The sequence below is a fragment of the Xyrauchen texanus genome, chromosome 34 (genome assembly GCF_025860055.1).
Source record: "Xyrauchen texanus isolate HMW12.3.18 chromosome 34, RBS_HiC_50CHRs, whole genome shotgun sequence".
Lineage (NCBI taxonomy): Eukaryota > Metazoa > Chordata > Actinopteri > Cypriniformes > Catostomidae > Xyrauchen > Xyrauchen texanus.
Genome location: NC_068309.1, coordinates 32,564,869 through 32,588,189, shown reverse-complemented (window position 1 = coordinate 32,588,189; position 23,321 = coordinate 32,564,869). Strand labels below are relative to the sequence as shown.

At 39.9% G+C, this 23,321-nt stretch overlaps 1 protein-coding gene across 5 annotated transcripts in view; it reads left to right on the top strand.

Moving 5' to 3' along the window:
- Nucleotides 1–19,919, top strand: part of LOC127628029 (rho GTPase-activating protein 26-like) — a 123,522-nt gene extending 103,603 nt beyond the window's left edge. The window contains exons 20-24 of one of the 5 annotated variants that reach the window (XM_052104679.1): nucleotides 1,782–1,938; nucleotides 11,904–11,939; nucleotides 16,280–16,375; nucleotides 16,709–16,800; nucleotides 19,061–19,906. In XM_052104679.1, the coding sequence (XP_051960639.1) occupies nucleotides 1,782–1,938; nucleotides 11,904–11,939; nucleotides 16,280–16,375; nucleotides 16,709–16,800; nucleotides 19,061–19,149 (470 nt within the window). In that variant the 3' untranslated portion in view covers nucleotides 19,150–19,906. Of the gene's footprint in view, nucleotides 1–1,781; nucleotides 1,939–11,903; nucleotides 11,940–16,279; nucleotides 16,376–16,708; nucleotides 16,801–19,060 lie in introns of all 5 variants that reach the window. The other 4 variants (XM_052104680.1, XM_052104682.1, XM_052104683.1 and 1 more) reach the window with 4 other exon arrangements.
- The last annotated feature ends 3,402 nt before the right edge of the window (nucleotides 19,920–23,321 follow it).

The window sequence follows — 23,321 nt, the reverse complement described above, 5'->3', positions numbered from 1 at the left end:
GATTGGAAAAACATCACCTGGTATGACAAATCTGGATTTCTGCTGAGGTACACAAATGGTAGGCCCACTGCAGCCTCAGTTTCCTGTTCTTAGCTGACAGAAGTGGAACCAGACGTGGTCTTCTATTGTTGTAGCCCATCCGCCTCAAGGTTTGATGTGTTGTGCATTCTGAGATGATATTCTGCTCATGTGGTTATCTGAGTTACTGGAGCCTTTCTGTCAGCTCCAACCAGTCTGGCCATTCTCTGTTGACCTCTCTCATCAACATGGTGTTTCCAACGAGGAGCTGCCGCTCACTGGATGTTTTTTGTTTATGGCATCATTCTGAGTAAATTCTAGAGACTGTTGTGTGTGAAAGTCCCAGGAGATCAGCAGTTACAGAAATAATCAAACCCATCTGACACCAACAATCATGCCACAGTCCAAATAACTGAGATCACATTTTTTCCCCATTCTGATGGTTGATGTGAACATTAACTGAAGCTCCTGACCCGTATCTGATGACACATATTGTAACGATTTGCCAGTGTTGAGGTATTGAATTTGTTGCATTAGACAAGGCAACCTCATGAGCAGACTAGTATAATCAGACAATGTCAAAGCCTGTCATTTTATTCTTAAGAGAAAAATATGAGATGGTGATGTTCTTAAGAAAATATGAGAACATAAGAACTTCTTTCAAGAGTTGCGCTTACGTAGGAAAATTCTTATGAACTTTGTATAATTTATCCTTAGAACTTTCTTGTTTTCTTAAGAACATTTTCATGAATCTGGCCCCAGGTCTATAAAACAGCTACAGTTTTTTTTTTTCCAAGTTTCATGTTGGCACGGCTTCAACAGACAGCATTCTGCTGGCAACTACTGTAAAAAACGTTCACTGCCAACCCCTGCTGGGCTTAAGACAAATAAACCTTGAACGTTAATAGTTCACCAGTATTAGACACCATTGTATTTTGCACTTATTGTCTAAAGACATGAGCCAGCAACAGAAAAACTTGGATGGCTTACAGAAAAACAAGCTGCATTCACAAAAATACTAACAATGCAACAAATACACCAATGAGCCAAAACATTATGACCACTCACAGGTGCAGCGAATAACATTGATCATCTCCTAACAAGGCCACATGTCCAGGTCTGGGTAGATTAGATGGTAAGCGAACAATCATTTCTCATAATCAACGTGTTGAATGCAGGATAAATTGGCAGGAGTAAAGACCTGAACGACTTTGACAAGGGCCAAATTGTTATGGCCAGATGACTGGGTCAGAGCATATCTGAAATGGCAAGACTTGTGGGGTGCTCCCTGTCAGCAGTGGTGAGTACCTACCGACAGTGGTCGAGGAGGGACAAACCACAAAGCGGCTGCAGGGTGTTGGGGGCCCAAGGCTCATCGATGCACGAGGGCAATGATGGCTATCCCATCTGGTCCAAAGTGCATCACATCCTGCTGCGTATGGAGCTGCATAGCCATGATGACCCCTGTCCACTGGCAAAAGCAATGGAAGGTCGCCTGGTCCGATGAGTCCCGTTTTCTTTTACATCACGTGGATGGCCGTGTTATATGACCCTCTTGTAGTCTCCCAACGCTAGTACACCAGACTGTTAAACAGAAGCACAACTGAGTGATTTGAGAAGCACACAAATTAGGCTTCTAATTTAAATGTCAGATAATGAAATTATATGGATGTCTCAAAAATAAAACAATAAAATAACATACTGATATCTATATATCGATATTTTATGACATGTGTAATACTAATGTCTTTGTTTTCCTTCAGCAGTGGAGAAAAGAAACAGTTTGGCTGTGAACTCCAGTGCAGATCTGTCATCAGTCAACTGTAACAGTACACACGACTCCACTCGACTCAACAGCCTGTCCACTGCAGACGGAGACCAAGATGGGCTTCTTCCCAGACAGAGTCGGCCTAATTCACTGTAAGCGTACTACACTTTAAAGAGGCCACTTCTATAAAGTGTTGTTCACTTTTATAATAATTTATTCCCCCTGAAGTTCAATTATAATGGAATGACCATTTTCTATCTCTCCCTGCCACTTTGAATTAAACAGCAGGCTACTGTGCCTTTAAGAGGTCGATTTGTAATGACCTCGGATATGATTGGCTAACCTTTTAGCATATTAAATGAGTCCAAATGTCCTTGTCAAGTTGCTGAATAGGTGTTGATATGTAAATGTAGGGCGGTCGCACAGCATGAATACAGATGGAGCACATGTTTATTAGTCTGAGTGACAAGAACAGACATTAAAAATGGCCACCCCGACCCCATCTTCTCAAGAACATGAACTCCATGTATCTCACTCATTGCTTTGCCTTTTTTGGAAACCTATTAGCAAAAATGAATGCAGACGTCTTTCTCAGAGATGGTTTTCTGCTGACCACGCTGAGGTTTAAAATGGTTTCAATTGTTGCCAATTTGAATGATATTAGCTCATACTTAAGATTATGGATTTGAACACACTCCTAACCCAAAGTTTTAAACCTAGTTGGGTAAGTTGTTGTGCACTGTTTGTGCTATGGATGTGATTCATACAGTAGATCAAATTGGGCAGCTTGTTGACGAGAGGTGTACTATTACTTCTCTTGTTGCACTGCTCCACTCAGAAAATGAAAATGTCTAGTACATTTCTTGGTTTTAAACATAATGCTAAAAGTGGAAACATGAACTTGTTCATATATTTTACACTCTTGCTGTTAGTTTTCAGTACAAGACTTGGCATGATCTGTGTTTTATTTAATTGCATTACACTGGTTGTAGTTTTCGTTGGCTTTGAGGTTTTTTTTATGTGAATGGAAATAATGAAACCCAACACAGCCCTCATATTCTCCCAATTTCCTGCCAACAAATTTACTGTTGCGATGCCTGACTTCTGATGTCTGCTTTTAACTGGTGTGCCCCATAACTCTGTGCTCAGCCCTCACTTATTATCAACCTGCCGTTACGAGATAATACCCTTCTTTCACAGCATAAGAAAAATGTGCTGTGTAAAACAGGGAGGGATCATTTCTGTGAAATAAACATGCTTGAGAGTACTTAAAGGAATTGTCCAGGTTCAGTTCAAGCTCAATTAACAGCATCTGTGGAATAATGTCGATTACCACATAAAATCATTTCTTTTTAAAAGAAGCAGCTAAAATAGAGGTTGCAGTGAGGCACTTACAATGGACGTGTATGGGGCCAATTTTTTGGAGGGTTTAAAGTCAGAAATGTTAAATTTGTATTTAAACAAAAAGCAATTGCATTGATTATTTTGTAAAAATGTGCGTATTATTTGAGCTGTTAAATTAGTATTTATTTATTTTTATGTAAGAGGAAGATTTAACAACAATACACCACTATTTTCATCCTATCAAATGTCTCAGCCAATCAAACCAATATTTATCTAAATGGTCTCTGTCTTCAAAAAACGGCTAAAAACACATCTTTTCCAAGAAATCTGTTTTGAATGCCATTCTGATGCTAGTGAACTTTGTAGTATGGCACTTTTTGTACAAATGTCTCCTTAAGATGATTCACTTATGTTTTCCGCTTTAGATAAAAGCATCTGCCAAATGAATAAATGTAAATGTAAATACTGCTTCAGTTTGAAGGAAACTACTTGGTGAGTCTGTTATTCACTTGCAGTATCGATTGTTTTTAGATTAAAAGAGAACCATTGTAATGATGTCCTTTTTAATAATAATTCTAATAATAATGCTAAATTATATACATTATAATATGAGTTTAAAGGGCCACTGTGATGGGACTGTGACAAAATTGTTTTGGAAAACCGACGAGAATACTTGGTGACTCCAGTCGCTAAATATTTTTATGGAATACAGTCATTGAAATGTTTCCCTCCCTTCCTCATCGTACACAAAGCCATTAATCAGCCTCGGGGGCAAGCCGAGACAAGCTCTGCCCTTGCTTAGCTAAAGCTGGCAAGCAGATTCTCTCTCACTCTCTCTCTCTCTCTCCCTCTCTCCCTCTCTCTCTCTCTTATGATCAACAACATTCTCTTTTTGCAAGCCATGCAAGTAGCAGAGCTAAAGCTACGAGGTTGAACAATGTCGAGGAAGCAAACTCAAGGATATCCCAGGATCAAAGGTTTCACAGAAGGTGAAACATACACATACGTAATAGAAGCAAATGGAGAAGCGAGTATCAGATGTAAATGTTTAATTAATAGGCATGGATAATTTAGATATTTTTGAACTAATGTGTGAATTCTGAGTATTCTGTTAAGCTTGTTTATTATGTCATGATATGTCATTATGACCATATTTGTGGGGAATTTAAATGAAGAAAGCAGATGCAAGAAGTGAATGATAAAGTAAGATTCAATATGAGAATCAGTTATAGCATAGTAAAGCCATTCAAGTCTACTTTAACCAAATCTACATCATGTAGCATTTAAAAAACATTAATTTGACGTTTTATTAGAAGATTCAAATAAATACTTTAAAGGAATAGTTCACCCCAAAAATAAATTCTATGATTATTTATGCATTCTAATGGTAACTATTTTCAGTTTATTGGATGAAAATGCAACAAGTATTAATGACTTAATGCTTTTTTTGATCCCAACTATTAATTAAGTCGATCAAAAAAAAAAAAAACGGCAAGGTCCCTTTAAGGCTCTGTGGGCTCAAGTGAATCACTTATGTGAACTAGTTCATTTACATGAACCATCCAAAGGAACTGACTCTCTAAAATGAATCAGAGTTCCCAACTCTAAATATTTACTCCTAAAGAAATTAATAGTAATTCTGAAGCAAATTAATACAATCATGAGCACTCACATGAGATGAAGAAACCTTATAAAAGCTGTTTTATTCTACATGGAGAGGGTCCCCTCATAGGGGCTGCCATGTTTTGATCACATGACCAGCCGAATACTACTCGCTTAATCTCAGTAACCTTCCTGCTATTAGACACTTTCAATCAGGGATTTAATTAGTCTTGGTTTTCTGAGAATAGTGAATTTCTACAATGGCATCAGTAATGAAAGACAATTGTTTTTGAATGATGCTGCATCCACGCCACTAGGTGTCAGTGTAAATGCAAGACGACGTATGAAAAAAATCAATTAGAGCACCTTTAATTTAGTAGTGTTGCTAATTTAGTTAACTACTTGTCCAATACTGGTGATAATAGTGCAATGGTAATTGTGCCAGACTAATTTTAAAATAATTCAAACAAAAGAGGATTGTTTTCTCTGACGACTTAATTTAAATAACGTACAGTGCTATTACAGCACATTTAGTGCTAGATTGTGGGTGGTTAGTCGTGTTGCCACGGTGTACTGTGTTACCGGTTTTACTCAGTACAAGGGACAAAACCGGTGTGACATATTAGACCGGTTAAATGGGGGAAACAGTATGAATGAAACTTCCAATATCAATGCAATAGCTTAACGAAGAGAATATACATAAATAAAGAAAAGATGCCTTATGAAGAGTTTGTGACCCATGATAAACAAACCTAAACACTTTGAAAGCCAGATGTTTACCAACGTGTCAAATTACAGAGGCAGCATTTAATTGCAGGTAGCAAATACACTCACCTAAAGGATTATTAGGAACACCTGTTCAATTTCTCATTAATGCAATTATCTAATCAACCAATCACATGGCAGTTGCTTCAATGCATTTAGGGGTGTGGTCCTGGTCAAGACAATCTCCTGAACTCCAAACTGAATGTCAGAATGGGAAAGAAAGGTGATTTAAGCAATTTTGAGCGTGGCATGGTTGTTGGTGCCAGACGGGCCGGTCTGAGTATTTCACAATCTGCTCAGTTACTGGGATTTTCACGCTACAACCATTTCTAGGGTTTACAAAGAATGGTGTGAAAAGGAAAAACATCCAGTATGCGGCAGTCCTGTGGGCTGAAAATGCCTTGTTGATGCTAGAGGTCAGAGGAGAATGGGCCGACTGATTCAAGCTGATAGAAGAGCAACTTTGCCTGAAATAACCACTCGTTACAACCGAGGTATGCAGCAAAGCATTTGTGAAGCCACAACACACACAACCTTGAGGCGGATGGGCTACAACAGCAGAAGACCCCACCGGGTACCACTCATCTCCACTACAAATAGGAAAAAGAGGCTACAATTTGCAAGAGCTCACCAAAATTGGACAGTTGAAGACTGGAAAAATGTTGCCTGGTCTGATGAGTCTCGATTTCTGTTGAGACATTCAGATGGTAGAGTCACAATTTGGCGTAAACAGAATGAGAACATGGATCCATCATGCCTTGTTACCACTGTGCAGGCTGGTGGTGGTGGTGTAATGGTGTGGGGGATGTTTTCTTGGCACACTTTAGGCCCCTTAGTGCCAATTGGGCATCGTTTAAATGCCACGGCCTACCTGAGCATTGTTTCTGACCATGTCCATCCCTTTATGGCCACCATGTACCCATCCTCTGATGGCTACTTCCAGCAGGATAATGTACCATGTCACAAAGCTCGAATCATTTCAAATTGGTTTCTTGAACATGACAATGAGTTCACTGTACTAAAATGGCCCCCACAGTCACCAGATCTCAACCCAATAGAGCATCTTTGGGATGTGGTGGAAAGGGAGCTTCGTGCCCTGGATGTGCATCCCACAAATCTCCATCAACTGCAAGATGCTATTCTATCAATATGGGCCAACATTTCTAAAGAATGCTTTCAGCACCTTGTTGAATCAATGCCACGTAGAATTAAGGCAGTTCTGAAGGCGAAAGGGGGTCAAACACAGTATTAGTATGGTGTTCCTAATAATCCTTTAGGTGAGTGTATAATGTGCATGGTGGGTAAATGTAAGACATCTCGGATCCGGAATGACACAAGAACTGCTGTTAGAGTCACAGACACACACTTGAAGAAACACACTTTATTATATTTTTAAGAGCAGATGACGAAAAGCCGTTTATATGCATGTATGACACACTGTTTGTTCAGAGGCGAGCAGTCTCGTGGAACACGCGTGTGTAAAAGGTTATCACTCTTTCTTTGTCTCGGTCTTCTGATTTAAAAATATTTTTTTTTATAATAGTATAATTTACTAGTGCTGAAAATAACCTCAGACATCTCAGCTCAGGAAGTGCTTGCAGTTCAGTTCGCTTTATTTCCACAGAGCAGTTGTTGTTTTTTTTATACAAATATTGTGAACATATTTTTCTTGCATATCGCCCAGTCCTAAGAGGTAGTAAAAGTAATTTATTCACACACATTCATAGTCATTACCCTTCTGAAGCAGCTGAACTGGGTCCTGGGGTGAAAGGTAATAAAGCACCAACATTAAACCCACAACAACTCACAAAAAGTGATGCATTTGCCCGAATACATGGTAAATGGTCTGCACTTATATAGCACTTTTTTTAACCTTAGAGGTTACCAAAGCACTTTACACTGTGTCCCAATCACTCATTCACACACACACTCATGCACCAATGGCGGCAGAGCTACCGTGCAAGGCTCTAGCCTGCCACTGGGAGCAACTTGGGGTTTAGTGTCTTGCCCAAGGACACTTCGGCATGTGGAGTCGTGTTGGCCGGAAATCGAAACGCCAATCCTGTGATTAGCAGCCGACCTGCACTACCACCTGAGCCACAGCCACCCCATATATAACGAAATACCGACCGGTAGCCCATGATGGAGGGAATGCACGGATGAAGTAGGTTTGTTGCCAAAGAGATGTTGCCCTTCAGCTGTTGAACAATTTTAAATTGCTCTTCCAGTTTCATTTCAATTTCTAGTTAAAAAAAATATATAAAGTTTGAAATCAAGCTGCCTTGCGTTATTGTGTTGGCTATTGCTTAATAAAAATTACCCCTAGTACCACCTAGCATTCAACCAGTTGTAATACCGGTGTAAGACGGTGTGAAAATTATGAGACCGTAGCAAGTCTAGTGGTTAGTGAGAAGATACAGGTTTTGTTCCTAAAATACCACATTCAAATGTTGTGCAACTGCTTGCTGATTTTGCCCCAAGCAGTCAGTGCACTAGTGTGTGTGTGTGTGTGTGTGTGTGTGTGTGTGTGTGTGTGTGTGGCGTGTATTTATCACTTTGTGGGGACCAAATGTCCCCATAAGGATAGTAAAACCCGAAATGTTTGACCTTGTGGGGACATTTTGTCGGTCCCCATGAGGAAAACAGCTTATAAATCATACTAAATTATGTTTTTTGAAAATGTAAAAATGCAGAATGTTTTCTGTGAGGGTTAGGTTTAGGGGTAGGGTTAGGTTTAGGGGATAGAATATAAAGTTTGTACAGTATAAAAACCATTATGTCTATGGAAAGTCCCCATAAAACATGGAAACACAACGTGTGTGTGTGTGTGTGTGTGTGTGTGTGTGTGTGTGTGTGTGTGTGTGTGTGTGTGTGTGTGTGTTCAGTGCTAAATCTGGCCTGATGATGGCCGACCCAAAACCACCAGATTAAGATGAATGCTGTCATGTGTATTGAGTGTGCCAGTGGTGATATACTCATTTCCAAAAGCCTCCCAGGACACAGCGGCCTGTAAATCAATTGTGACCGATAGACTACCAGAGAAAACGTTCAATGAACTAAAATACGCTGGACAAAACAGACACTCTCCTAGAAAATGAGAGCAGTGCCTTACTAAAGATAAAAGTGACAAAGTACAAAGGGCAAGTGTATGCAATCATCTAACCTGATGTAGAAGTCACAGGGAACTATAATGCAACATATAGAAAGATAAACATGGAAAACGTATAAATATTAAAAGATAAATATATATATATATTCACATACCGATGAGCCAAAACATTATGACCACTCACAGGTGAAGTGAGTAATGTCGATCATCTCCTAACAAGGTCAAATGTCAAGATGTGGGTAGATTAGATGGTAAGCGAACAGTCAGTTCTCATAGTCAACGTGTTGAATGCAGGAGAAATGGGCAGGAGTAAAGACCTGAGCGACTTTAACAAGGGCCAAATTGTCATGGCCAGATGACTGGTGACAGTGGTCCGAGGAGGGACAAACCACAATCTGGCGGCAGGGTGTTGAGCAAGTTGACGTCTTGCTCATCGATGCAAGAGGGCAACAAAGGGTATCCCGTCTGGTCCAAACCGACAGAAGGTCTACTGTGGCACAAGTCACAGAAAATGTGAATGATGTTACGGGAGGAATTTGTCTCAACACACAGTGCATCGCATCCTGCTGCCTATAGGGCTGCGTAGCCGCAGACGGGTCAGAGTGCCCATGATGACCCCTGTCCACTGTCAAAAGCACCTATAATGGGCATGTGTGCGTCTGAACTGGACCTTAGAGCATCTGGTCCAATGAGTCCTGTTTACTTTTACATCATGTGGACGGCCACGTACGTGTGCGCTGTTTACCTGGAGAAGTGATGGCACCAGGATGCACTGTGGGATGACAACAAGCCGGTGAGGGACTGTGATGTTCTGGACAATGTTCTGCTGGGAAACCCTGTATCCGGTCATTCATGTGGACGTCAATTCAACATGTGCCAACTACCTAAACATTGTAGCAGACCAATTACACCCTTTAATGGCAATGGTCTTTCCTGATGGCAGTGGCCTCTTTCAGCAGGATTATGCACCCTGCCACACTGCACACATCGTTTGGGAATGGTTTGAGGAACATGATGAAGAGTTCAAGGTGTTGCAGTATATATGTGTGTGTGTGTGTGTGTGTGTGTGTACTGTGTGCATGTATAAATATATATTCTGTATATACTATTCAATTTATTTTAATTAAAATTAAATAGTATGTACAGAATAAATATTTATATATACACACATGATAAATAGTTACTTAAAAAAGTCTATAGAAATAGTTAATGGCTATTAAAAATGGATCTGCAAACATTTATTTCAGTGTCACATGTTCAGAATAAATATTTGAAAGGATCTGGTGTATAGTAGAGCAAACTACTTGTCATCTTCACGACAACATTTAAGTTAAATGCATACTGTATGTCCAACAGAGTAACTACATTCACAATATGCCACTGCCAAGGCGCTTTATTTTTATTATGTAGAAAAAACATTATAAACCAATATTTAGGAGACACAATTTCATTAAAAGATTATTGTATTAAACAGAAATACTAATTTTTAAGCTACTAATGCTTAATTTTCTCTCCTGTAAATAGAGATTTCTCAAATATATCTAAAAGTGTTTCTCACATTAAACTACCCTGAAATAAAACAGCACAGTATACTTGGCTAAGCCTAATTGACTCCTCTGCTACATTTATCTGCTAAATGTATGGACATTTACATTATTTTAACTCATACCGTTTCCATGACAACCTCTCCCTGTGGACTCTCATTGGTTTAGCAAGGAGTATGTTTGTGTGTGTTTGACGGAAGCTTGGGCACTATTTCCACAATGTCAGATCAGCAGCTTCATTTGGTTTTAGGCAAATAAAAGACTGATTATGTGTCAAAACTTATCTGTATATTTGTTGAATTTTCTTGTGTATTCCCACTGTTGGTTTGAACCAACAAAAACATGGATATGCTGAAATGGGTGGAAATCCTGAAATATAGTTATGGTTACTGTTTATTTTAGATTAGGAACAGTAGTGCACTGTTTCACAGTAAATAACATCATTGATTTGATTACATTTATGTTATTATATCACAACGCAGAGAATAAAGAACAGTTTGGAATATATTCTTATTCTTCTAGAAGAACCTGTTGCTTCCGATGCTGGCGTGTTAACTATGAATCAGTGTTCTTTATGAGGAAATAGACTAAACTGTACAATATTGTATTCTCTTGAAAGACAGAAGATGACACATTGTCTAACATGTGTGCTATAGACTTTAGTGTGAATGGCATATGTACAGCCGTGGCCAAAAGTATTGGCAGTGACATACATTTAGTGTTTTGCAAAGTTTGCTGCTTCAGTATTTGTAGATAATTTTGTCACATGTTTCTTTGGTATACTGGAAATCAATGAGAAGCTTTAAAACTCAAGAAACTTATGAAAGCCTTTAAAGACTTTTATTGGCAAAAACACTCAATATGCAAAGAGTCAATATTTACAGTGTTGACCCTTGTTCTTCATAACCTCTGCAATTCACTCTGGCATGCTGGATATCAGCTTCTGGGCCAAATCCTGACTGATGGTGATCCATTCTTGCCTTATTAGTGCTCGGAGTTGATCACAATTTGTGGGCTTCTGCTTGTCCACTTGCCTTTTGAGGATTGACTACAGATTCTCTATGGGATTAAGATCCGGGGAGTTGCCAGGCCACGAATCCAAAATTTCAATGTAATGATCTCCGAGCCACTTCATTATCATTCTTGCCTTGTGACATGGTGCTCCGTCATGCTGGAAAATGCACGGATCATCACCAAATTGCTCCTGGGCCACTGGGAGAAGTTGTCCTTGCAGGATGTTTTGATACCATTCTTTATTCATGGTTTTTGGGCAGAATTGTGAGAGAGCCCACTCCCTTGAAAAGCAACCCCACACGTGGATGGTCTCAGGATGCTTCACTGTTGGCACGACACAGGACTCATGGTAGCGTTCACCTTTTTTTCTCTGGACTATCGATTTTCCAGATGTCCCAAACAGTCGGAAGGGGGCTTCATCAGAGAAAATATCTTTGCACCAGTCTTCTGCTGTCCAGAATTTCAGTCAGTCCTTGATGTTTTTCTTATGGAGAAGTTGATTCATTGCTGCCCTTCTTGACACCAGGCCATTGTCCAAAAGACTTCGCCTCACTGTGTAAAAAGTGCAACAACACACAGCAAATTGTTTTATGTGTCCATTGTGTCAGATATTGAAAGCATGTTTAAACGTTGCATAAATGTATTTCACTGTGATAGCAGTTAACATGTTCATATTGATTATGTGACCATACAGAATCTTCATTCACCACTTCTTGTTTCTTCTTTTTGTCAATTTCAGTCAAAATACAAAGGTCCGCAGCACTATGTCGACAAGGTAAGCTTGTCCATTTACTATAAACAGAACTAAAGTATTTTGAGAAAAACACTTGGATATAACAGTTACTGCCTTAGTAAGTTCATACAGGCATTGAAAACCCCATAAAACTAAATGTTTGCTTACTTCTATGCTATTTATACTACAATAGCACAAATAATCACTCCTCACGAGTTTGTATGTTTAACTCGTTTAGTAATAGCTCACCCAGGAATTAAAAGTCTGTCATTATTTGCTCACCATCATGATGTTCCAAACCTGCATGATTTTCTTTCTTCTGTGGAACACAAAGGAGGTGTTAGAATGTTCAAGATGCTCTTATTCATATAATGAAAACATATAGTGACCAGATCCTGTCAAGATTTAAAAAGGACAAAAAACATCATAAAAACACCATACAGTGCATCCAGAAAGTATTCACAGCTCTTCACTTTTTCCACATTTTGTTATGTTACAGCCTTATTCCAAAATGGATTAAATTCATTATTTTCCATTAATTCTACAAACAATACCCCATAATGACAACATGAAAGAAGTTTGTTTGAAATCTTTGCAAATTTATTAAATATAAAAAACAAAAAATTAAAATCACATGTACATAAGTATTCACAACCTTTGCTCAGTACTTTGTTGAAGCACCTTTGGCACAAATTACAGCCTCAAGTATTTTTGAGTATGATGCTGCAAGCTTGGCACACCTATTTTGGGGCAGTTTCATTCTTCTTTGCAGGACCTCTCAAGCTCCATGAGGTTGGATGGCACAGCCATTTTCAGATCTCTCCAGAGATGTTCAATCGGGTTCAAGTCTGGTCTCTGGCTGGGCCACTCAAGGACATTCACAGAGTTGTCCCGTAGCCACTCCTTTGTTATCTTGGCTGTGTGCTTAGGGTCGTTGTCCTGTTGGAAGATGAACCTTCACCCCAGTCTGAGGTCCAGAGCGCTCTGGAGCAGGATTTCATCAAGGATGTCTCTGTACATTGCGGCATTTATCTTTCCCTCGATCCTGACTAGTTTCCCAGTTCCTGCTGCTGAAAAACATCCCCACAGCATGATGCTGCCACCACCATGCTTCACTGTAGGGATGGTATTGGCCAGGTGATGAGCGGTGCCTGGTTTCCTCCAGACATGATGCTTAACATTCAGGCCAAAGAGTTTAAATCTTTATTTCATCAGACCAGATAATTTTGTTTCTCATGGTCTGAGAGTCCTTCAGGTGCCTTTTTGGCAAACTCCAGGAAGGCTGTCATGTGCCTTTTACTGAGGAGTGGCTTCCCTCTGGCCACTCTACCATACAGGCCTGATTGGTGGAGTGCTGTAGAGATGGTTGTTCTTCTGGAAGGTTCTCCTCTCTCCACAGAGAAACACTGGAGCTCTGTCAGAGTGACCATCGGGTTCTTGGTCACCTCCCTGACTAAGGCCCTTCTCCCCCGATCGCTCAGTTTGGCTAGGCAACCAACTCTAGGAAGAGTCCTGGCGGTTCCAAACTTCTTTCATTTACGGATGATGGAGGTCACTGTTCTCATTGGGACCTTCAATGCTGCAGAAATTTTTCTGTACCCTTCCTCAGATCTGTGCCTCGATACAATCCTGTCTTGGAGGTCTACAGACAATTCCTTGGACTTCATGGCTTGGTTTGTTTGTGCTCTGACATACACTGTTAACTGTGGGACCTTATATAGACAGGAGTGTGCCTTTCCAAATCATATCCAATCAACTGAATTTACCACAGGTGGACTCCAATCAAGTTGTAGAAACTTCTCAAGGATGATCAGTGGAAACAGGTATATAGACTATGGAAGTATGGTATACAGTTCTGCGAAGAAAACTTTACTTAAAAAAATACAAGTTATACAAAATCAGGCCTTACGAATTTGTTGTGGAGCATTTAAATCTTCTCCGGTAGTATCACTACAAGTTGAATTGGGAGAATTACCGTTGGAACAACGCAGACTTCAATTGAGGATGAGATACTGGTCAGGTGTATGTGGACATCTGGAAAGTCATCCAGTAAAAATATTGTTGAAGGAATGTTGGGAGTATGAATATAAAGAAATAGCAAGCTTTGGTTGGTTAGTAGGGAAGGAGGTAAACAGCTTGGGATTGAAAGATTATTTAATAGCCCCCTCTGTTCCAATACCAGCAATTCCTCCTTGGATGTATCCCATGCCATTAATTGACTTACAAATACATAAAGAAATAAATAAACCAATTAGCATATCAACTGAATTAGTAGTTAAACAGTATGTAAATCGAGAGTACTATTCAGTATTATAGGTATTTACAGATGGGTCAAAGGAACCAGAGTCTGGAAGAACTGCAGCAGCAGTATTCATTCCTACATTTAATTTAAAAATTACAAAAAGAATATCGGATCATGTATCGGTATTTACTACTGAATTAATTGCTATCATATTAGCACTACAGTGGATTGAAGAAGTTCAACCAGCTAGAACCGTGATATGTACGGATTCAATGGCTGCTCTTACTAGTCTTATGAGTGGAAAATCTGAATCTCTGCAAGATTTAATATTTGAAGTTTTGCAATGTTTATTTAGAGCAAGGCAGTTAGGGATACTGGTATTTTTTCACTGGGTGCCTGCACATGTGGGTGTGGATGGTAATGAGGAGGTAGACCGGTTGGCAAAGAAAGCATTAAATCATGCACAAATAGAAATGAATGTATCACTAAGTAAATCAGAAATCAAGAGATTAATAGCAATTGAAATTAATAAAAGATGGCAAAAGATATGGAATAGTGACTCTAAAGGAAGACATCTTTATCAAATTCAAGAACAGGTTGGAAATGAGAGGAAAAGATATGGAAATAGGAAAAAAGATGTCATTATTACAAGGTTAAGAATTGGTCACACTGCATTGAATTATAGTCTTTATAAAATAGGGAAGCATGATACAGGAAACTGTGATAAGTGTGGGGATTTAGAAACAGTGCAGCATATTCTTTTAGAATGTGCTGCATACGAATGGGAAAGACAACAGTTAATTCAAGAGCTACAATGGATGGGAGTTGATACAATTTCAATAAGAGTATTGTTAGGAAATGGGTCAAGACAATCAAGAATTCACGAATTAATATTTAGATATTTAAATAAAACAGGAATAATAAATAGAATTTAATTTTTTTTTTTTTTTTTCTCTCTCTCCTCTCGTTTCTTCCAAAGCCAAGTATACTCCACACTCCAGATCAGTAGGTGGCGGGAATGCACCATTTATGTTGGTCTGCCAATCCGCCATTAAACACCAGAAGAAGAAGAAGAAGTGGAAACAGGATGCACCTGAGCTCAATTTTGAGTGTCATGGCAAAGGCTGTGAATACTTATGTACATGTGATTTTTTTTTTTTTTCATTTTTAATACATTTGCAAATATTTCAAACAAACTTCTTTCATGTTGTCATTATGGGGTATTGTTTGTAGAATTTTTAGGAAAATAATTAATTTGATCAATTTTGGAATAAGGCTATAACAACAAATCGTGGAAAAAGTGAAGCGCTGTGAATACTTTCTGGATGCACTGTATATTGTAAGTAATCAGTACCATCTATGTGCTATATTCCACATTTTATGAAGTCATTTGATGTCATTTGTGTGAGGAACAGACACAAATTTATATAATTATTCACTGATACTGTAATTTTTGACATCAATAACATTGATAATAGCCACATTTCTTGAAGGGTTTATGACAGGTTGTACTGCAACATGATTGAATGTTCACTGATTTTTCTTATACATATTTCTTGAATTGAATCATGAATTGACAAACTGTTTTTTGTTTTCTGAATCAAGTACAAACCTCAAGAATGGTTTTTTTATTTATTTATGCTTGAAACAAGAACAAAATTAAGCATAAAACTCACACAATGTTGTTAGATTTATTCATAAAAAAAATAAAATAAATAAGTGTAAAACTCACAAATTTTTGTTGAATTGATTAAACTTGTTGAAAACTAGAAAACTAGAATAAAACTTACTAAATTGTGTTAGATTTATGCTTAAAACAAGGGGGAAAATAAGCATAAACTGCACTACATTTTTATTAGTTTTATGCTTAAAAATAAATAAATAAATATAAACCTCACAAAATGACTTTGGAGAGCTTTTTTGGAGTAGCCCAACAGCCCAGTCCCCATTAACATTCATTGTATAGAAAAGAGCAGTCTGAACATTCTGCTTATCAAAGATTCCTACATTGTGTGTTTGCTACATATCTGTAAATCTGAGACAAGTTCTCTCTAAGAAGTGAAAGGTTTCGCTCGGTAGTTGCCATTACATAAATGTTGGTGCTGGGTCATATAGTGCTATGTGTGCGTGTGTGTCACAGCCCCACCTCACCACGCTCCCCCTCCTGGCCGATGTTCTCCGCCCCCTCCAGTCCTCAGCAGGCCTTGTCCACTTCCAGCGAGTCCTCCCCCATCAGGTGTGTTCTCCACTGGCCTGCTTAGACGCCTATCTATAGCAGTGCAGTCTTTTAATCATTAACAACGTTTAGTCTTGGCTTCGCAATTTCACACCTTCCCCACCAACATCTGCTCACATCACACTGGGACAATGTGTTATGCACTCTGGGTTATAACATTATGTGAACTGTGTTTTATGTGAAAGTGTAGTACCCTAGAACTACCATGCTGCATGTCCACAAAGTTATGGCAACATCATGGTACTTTTTTGTTAGTGCAGCACCGAACATTTTAATTATTACATCTGCTGTTTTTTTATGTATAAGATGCTATTTTCATTTTTCTGTTCCTAGCCCTCAACTACGAAAAGCACGTGCACTGTACGCCTGTAAGGCTGAACATGACTCAGAGCTGTCCTTTATCGCCGGGACCATATTCGAGAACGGTGAGTCCACACTGAGGTGTCTCTGTTTTTAACCCCTCAGCGGGTGCAGTGGGTATATTTGGTTAGCCTTGAGCCTTTTCACTGTAAGAGCACATAGATTTGTTTTTGTTCCTCCTCCTGCCCCTTCACAGGCATCAGAGCACAGATGCTCCACAGTTTGAAACTTGACTCTGCTGAGCAGTGCATCAGATTAGTGCCTAATGAAACCTTAAGTGTTGTCAATAGAGCTCTACTGCATAATTAAACAGAGGCTTCAAAAGTTGAAACGATTATGTAGGGCCTCTTTTCGGGAAACAGTCAAGGATATAACAATATAAGCAATGCACACTTTGTTCAGGTTTGTACTGTATGATTTATTCATGCATAGTGTCTTAAGTATGCAGTTTGAAGGTGTTTGAAGCAGAATTGTTAGCTATGAAATAAACCTATGCAAGACAAAGGAGTTGTGCATTTTATTAAAAATGTCATTTCCATCAGTGTCATTTCCAGCACAGAATGCCATTAACCTCCTGTGACCCGAGCGTTAGCGCTGTGTGCATTTTACATTTCCTTTTTTAATTTGTTAATAGAAGCACCTCATAAAATCATGTATTTTTCCTAAAAACGTATGTCCCCATATGTGGACCGAGTGTGTTTTTTTTTCTTCAAATTGTTTATTATATTTCTTGGAGTGTTGGTTATTCATGCTTTTGAGAAATTAGCATAATTAATTCTGATTCAAAGTAATGGTCAGCCTCATCCAATCACTGCCAACCATGTTAAAATAAAACTATACATTATAGATTATGAATTTCTGTACTGATTATCGTTGTCCCATGTCTGCCAAACATGTTGAGCGGTCCAAACATCATCTGCAGCCTGAAACTTAACCTTTGATAGGAAGTTTGGATTAACTGCACTTAGCTGCATAGTTAGCAGTTGGATGCTCCCTAATCAGGTAATTACTTAATCTCCAGTGAGCTGTCTGTCTGCACTGGTCTCAGAACAGTTTGAAATGCACCTTATTTTCATTCTAACTCCATATAAAGCCTCTGAGAATAAATCGGTTCATCCAAAAGATGAAACATATTGCTTTCAATGTGATAATGAACCATATAAGATTTCTAAGGAAAATAAGTGCTAAAGTACACATTAGTGTACATTGTGTTTAGCAGAGTGGCATTTCACGATAAATAGCTCAAAAAAAAAAAAAAATGGCATATTGGATGAAAATAGAGAGTCTAATCTTTTGTCTCAAACAGGTTTCAATGTAAATACTTAAACCAGAAACATCTTACCAGGTGTAGTTTTGTTGGCGTTTCTCCCAAAGACAAACTCCGCTGTGATCAGCACCATGTTGTTTTGTTACATGACTCGACATGTGTTGAAAGTTGAATTCTTCACTAACAGCACAGAGTCCTGAACTGAGATCGGTTGGTTTTAATTCATTTAAATGATGCATTGCATATAGAGAAGCCAAATTCGATGTCCACGCATGTGTATGCGGGATCTTACGAGGTTAAACATAATTCAGAATTTAAGATGTACTGGAAATTACATTTATATTAAGGGGAATTTTCACAACTTTCAGAAAAAAATGTCAAAAGTAGTGTAGTTCTTATGTAGTTCAGCACGCACATACACTTTTGGACATTTTAAGTAAAAAAATTAAGAAAAATAGAGTCTTTACATTCTTGAAATCCACAGTGCTAAAAGTGCACGAAGTGGAAAACAGCTTAAAAAAATTATAACTGGACGGCACTCCTTCTTGGTCATGTGAAAAACTTGAAGCGCAATGTCTGAAACATGTAATAATGTCTATTTCAATGAAGATGTTTTAAAACACAGTAGGTAGTAGTATACAGTGTATACTGTACAGTACTCTAGCTAGTATTCCATTCTGAACACAGCCATAGACTTCCATTGTAAGTCCGTAACTACACACAATAGGTCGTAAGGTTTATAGGTCGTAAGGTTTAGGGTTAAGGTTAAATACACCTAATATAAAGAGAGTCCCACTAAAGTTTTGCTTTCTTTTCAAAGTGACAAACTGAAATAATTTTCTGTGTACTCTAATCGACAGTATGCCGCAGGTGTTGTAAATAGATACAGAACATTCCTTTAAAAGACTGGTGATATTTTGAGACAGTACTGTCCTTATTCATGCTGGGCAATTAGAACTTTTTTGGCCGTCACATGGGCCGCTTTTCTCAAACAGACTGGTAAAGCTGTCCACGTGTCCCAAAATGATCTTACGTTTTCTTCTCGTCTTGTCTTGTAGTTCATCGGTCAAGGGAACCAGGATGGCTGGAGGGCACCTTGGATGGGAAGACGGGGTTAATCCCGGAGAACTATGTGGAGTTTTTCTAGCTTTGGGACTGGAAGAGACATGCTTTTGATTGGAGTAAATGAAAGGGGCGAGGCAGAGACACAAACTTCAAGAGAAACAGAGTTAGTACACCAGAACGTGTTGGTGTGATAGTTCAGGTTACTGATGCTTTTCAATTAAAGTTCAACCTAAGATAAAAGGGAAAAATAAACCCTGGGACCAAGTTTATGCTGCTGCCTCGACCAAATGTACATTTGTTTAAAAATTCAGTTAGTTAAAAAAAAAAAAGGGGGGTTGCCCATTATGGATTTAGATTTTTTTTTTTTAATACCAATGCCTGTGAGCACTTGCCATGATGTTAAATGTGTGCTGTCTCTATGCAGTCTGGGGCTTTTTTAAATGTCTTATCCGTTTTTCAGATTGTCGTATCTGTTTTTAGAACTACTAAGAGGGAACTGTTTATTTTGGAAATTTACAGTTCCCGTTGTGGGAAAATCCCTTGCACTCTTTTGTATTTCAGGAAGCAATTTTACAAATATTTAGAATTTCCTTTTTTCTCTCTCTCTCTCTCTCTCTCTTAGCATGTAAGTAAAAAAAGTGTCAAATATTTTTTTCATGTGAATTAACATCATATGTAACACTCTTATTTATGATGCATTATCTCTGATGAGATTTGCTTACTTTTGGAGTGCATTAACATCGTAAATAAGTGACAATTGTTAAGATATAATTTTTTTTGTAAAATGTGAATTATACTTTTATTGTAGCATACTAACTTAATTTTTGACATCCAATTTATCTCTCATTTTCTCTTTTTACAAACAAAAAAATATCATGTAAATTTTTCTGAGCCTTAATATTCTTTAGGATATCAAATGAATAAAAAAAAAAATAAAAAAAAAAAATCAAGCTGTTTCGATTTATATATATATATATATATATACAGTATATTGATATAGTTGATAGCTCAATTTTCCTTTAAATATACATATGTTCAGTCAAGACATCTATCTGAATAAAGTTAAGGTGTTATAATGCATGTTAAACAATTAGACATAAAAAATCTCCCCGAAAACATTTTTAGTCCTGTGGTGCTGAGGAGGAGGGTTTAAAAGCATGCTGCAGTGCAACTATCTTACCTGCAACAACAACAAAAACTAAGCAGTGTAAATATTGGACAAAGAGAGAGTATGCAAGTAAATTGGCTAACAGATTACATGTCAAAGGACCTTCATTACTGAACGTATTATCATTTTTATATTGCAATAAGAAAACTTCAACTATTTGGAGCTGGTTTGAGTACATTTGCTCAAATACACTGTAGATCTAATTATATGAAAGAGCTTTCCACCTATTGTAGCACTTGTGATGGCTAGTTCAGAATTCTGAAATTTACAGACCATTTTTTATGGCTGAGAAATAAAACTTTAGATTTGTGCTGTTGAAGTTCACATTAAATGGACAAAATATCAAACTGGCACAATCATGTAAAACGTCTCGGGTTACATGTGTAACCCTTGTTCCCTGAAAAAAGCGGAACGAGATGCTGCGCTTTTGCTAAGCGCTACGGGGAACAATCTAGCATTGTGAGCAGCTGTGAATATATGTGTAACACGTCAATGAATATTGACCGGAATTTATAGCCTCGGCTGGTGATGATCATTAGATGCACCTGTGGCCAGGCTATAAAATAGAGGCGTCACCAGCGTGTCGTCAGATACCTTTTTCTGAAGAGCAGTCCTGGGACCTCCCAGTGCGGCAAAAAAGCGCAGCATCTCGTTCCACTTTTTTCAGGGAACAAGGGTTACACATGTAACCCGAGACGTTCCCTTTACAAAAAGCTTCAATATGATGCTGCGCTTTTGCTAAGCGCTACGGGGAATGCAATACCCACGCTGCCGCACTGGGGCTGTCCGGACCCCTACGGTTGTGAAGTGTGCTCACAAAAACGCGAGAGGTCTCAGACATGAGCTTGATGTCAACTCAAGGGCGTAAGAGCCCGGAGTAGCAGAAACATCTAACCCATAAAGTTCGATGAACGTGTGCAGAAAGGACCAGCCTGCCGCATCACAAACTTGTTCAGGCATGAGCCTGCCATAAAAACTGATGAATGTGTGCGGAGAGGACCAGCCTGCTGCATCACAAACTTGTTCAGACGTGAGCTTGAGATGTCGACTCAAGGACGTAAGAGTCCGGAGTAGCAGAAACATCTAACCCATGAAGTTCGATAAACGTGTGCGGAAAGGACCAGCCTGCCGCATCACGAACGTGTTCAGGCATGAGCCTGCCATAAAAAACTGAAGAATGTGCGCAGAGAGGACCAGCCCGCCGCGTCACAAACCCGTTCAGGCATGAGCTTGGGATGTCGACTCAAGGACGTGTATGTGCGTGCTGAACTACATGAGAACTACACTACTTTTGACATTTTTTTTGCGCTTGACCACGCACCTCATAGGCCAGGGCAATAGCATCCCTCACCCAATGTGACATAGTCTGCTTGGTAGCGGCTGCCCTCCTGTTGCGGCCCCCAAAGCAGACAAATAATTGCCCCAACTTACGCCACTGGCTAGTGCGGTGGACATAAGTCTGAAGGGCACGGACTGGGCAGAGTCTGTGAAGACTTTCCTGCTCCGGCGTTAAAAACGGCGGGGAGCAGAAGGCTTCCAGAGTGACAGGGTGTAGTGTCGAAAAAGGCACCTTAGGAAGGTAGTCAGGATGAGGATGCAGGATAGCTTTGGCCATACCTGGGGCAAACTCTAAACAGGCCGGCAAAACAGACAGAGCCTGTAGATCCCCGATTCTCTTAAGAGAGGTAATTGCCACAAGAAAAACCAGCTTGAGAGTCAGAAGTCTGTCAGACGCTGACTCTAGAGGTTCAAAGGGGGTTTCAACCAGGCCCTCCAGGACTATTGCTAAGTCCCATGAGGGAGTTTTGGTCCTAATAGGAGGCCTCAGTCACCTGGCTCCACGAATGAAGCGAGCGAGTAGAGGGTGCCTCCCCAAAGGCACAACGTCCATCAAGGCGTGGCAAGCCGAAATGGCGGTCACATACACCCTGAGAGTAGCGGGGCATATGCCTGCTGACAGTTTTTCCTGCAGAAAGTCCAGAACTGAAACAATTTGGCAGTTAACTGGATCTGCACCATGTAAACTGCACCACTTTTCGAAGACACCCCATTTATTGGTGTAGATTGTTCTGGTGGAGGGAGCCCTAGCACTAAGAATGGTCTCGATAACTTCAGGCGACAGCCCTGTGTCCCTCAGTTGGTACCCTTCAGGGGCCAAACATGAAGTTTCCACAATTCGGGCCGGGGATGAAATATCGTCCCCTGTGCCTGAGACAGAAGGTCCCTCCTGTCCGGAATCGCCCAAGGCGAGCCGTCAAGGAGAGATATAATTTCTGAGAACCAAATCCTGTTCGGCCAGCGAGGCGCTATCAGTAAGAGGCAAGACCCTTCCTGGCGAACTCTGGCTAAGACTCCCAGGCCAGAGTCAGAGTCAGAGTATGCGTCATCGCGTCCAGACCCAGGGGGGCTGGGTGACTCAGAGAAAAGTAGAGGGACATTGCGCAGTCTCTTGAGAGGCGAAGAGGTCCACTTCTGCTCTGTAAAATCTCTCCCAAATTTGTTGTCCTACCTCGGGGTGGAGTTTCCACTCACCCCTCGGTATGTTCTGTCTGGACGAAAAAATCTGCTCCCACATTTAGGCGTCCAGGGATGTAAATTGCCCTGAGTGACAGGAGCTTGCCCTGGGCCCAAAGGAGAATCCGACGTGCCAGCAAATTCAGGTGGCGAGAACGTAGACCTCCTTGATGGTTTATGTAGGAGACTGCTGCTGTGTTGTCCACCCGCACAAGGACATGGCAGCCTCTCCGATGTCGGAGGAAGTATTTCAGGGCCAGAAATACCGCCATCACCTCGAGGCAGTTGATGTGCCAATCGAGCTGATGACCCTCCCATTCCCCTTGGGCTGGACGACCACTTAAGATTGCACCCCAACCCGTCAGAGAGGCGTCTGTCCTTAGTATCCTGCGACGACATGATGCACCGAGAGTGGGACCCAAGGTAAGGAACCGGGGTCTGAACCACATAGAAAGGGAACGAAGCCCTCGGCGCGTAACCATTATTTGCCTTAGGGGACTGGCCCTTGGATGAAATCCCCTGGCTTTTAGCCACAGCTGAAACGGTCTCATATGGAGAAGGCCCAAAGGAAT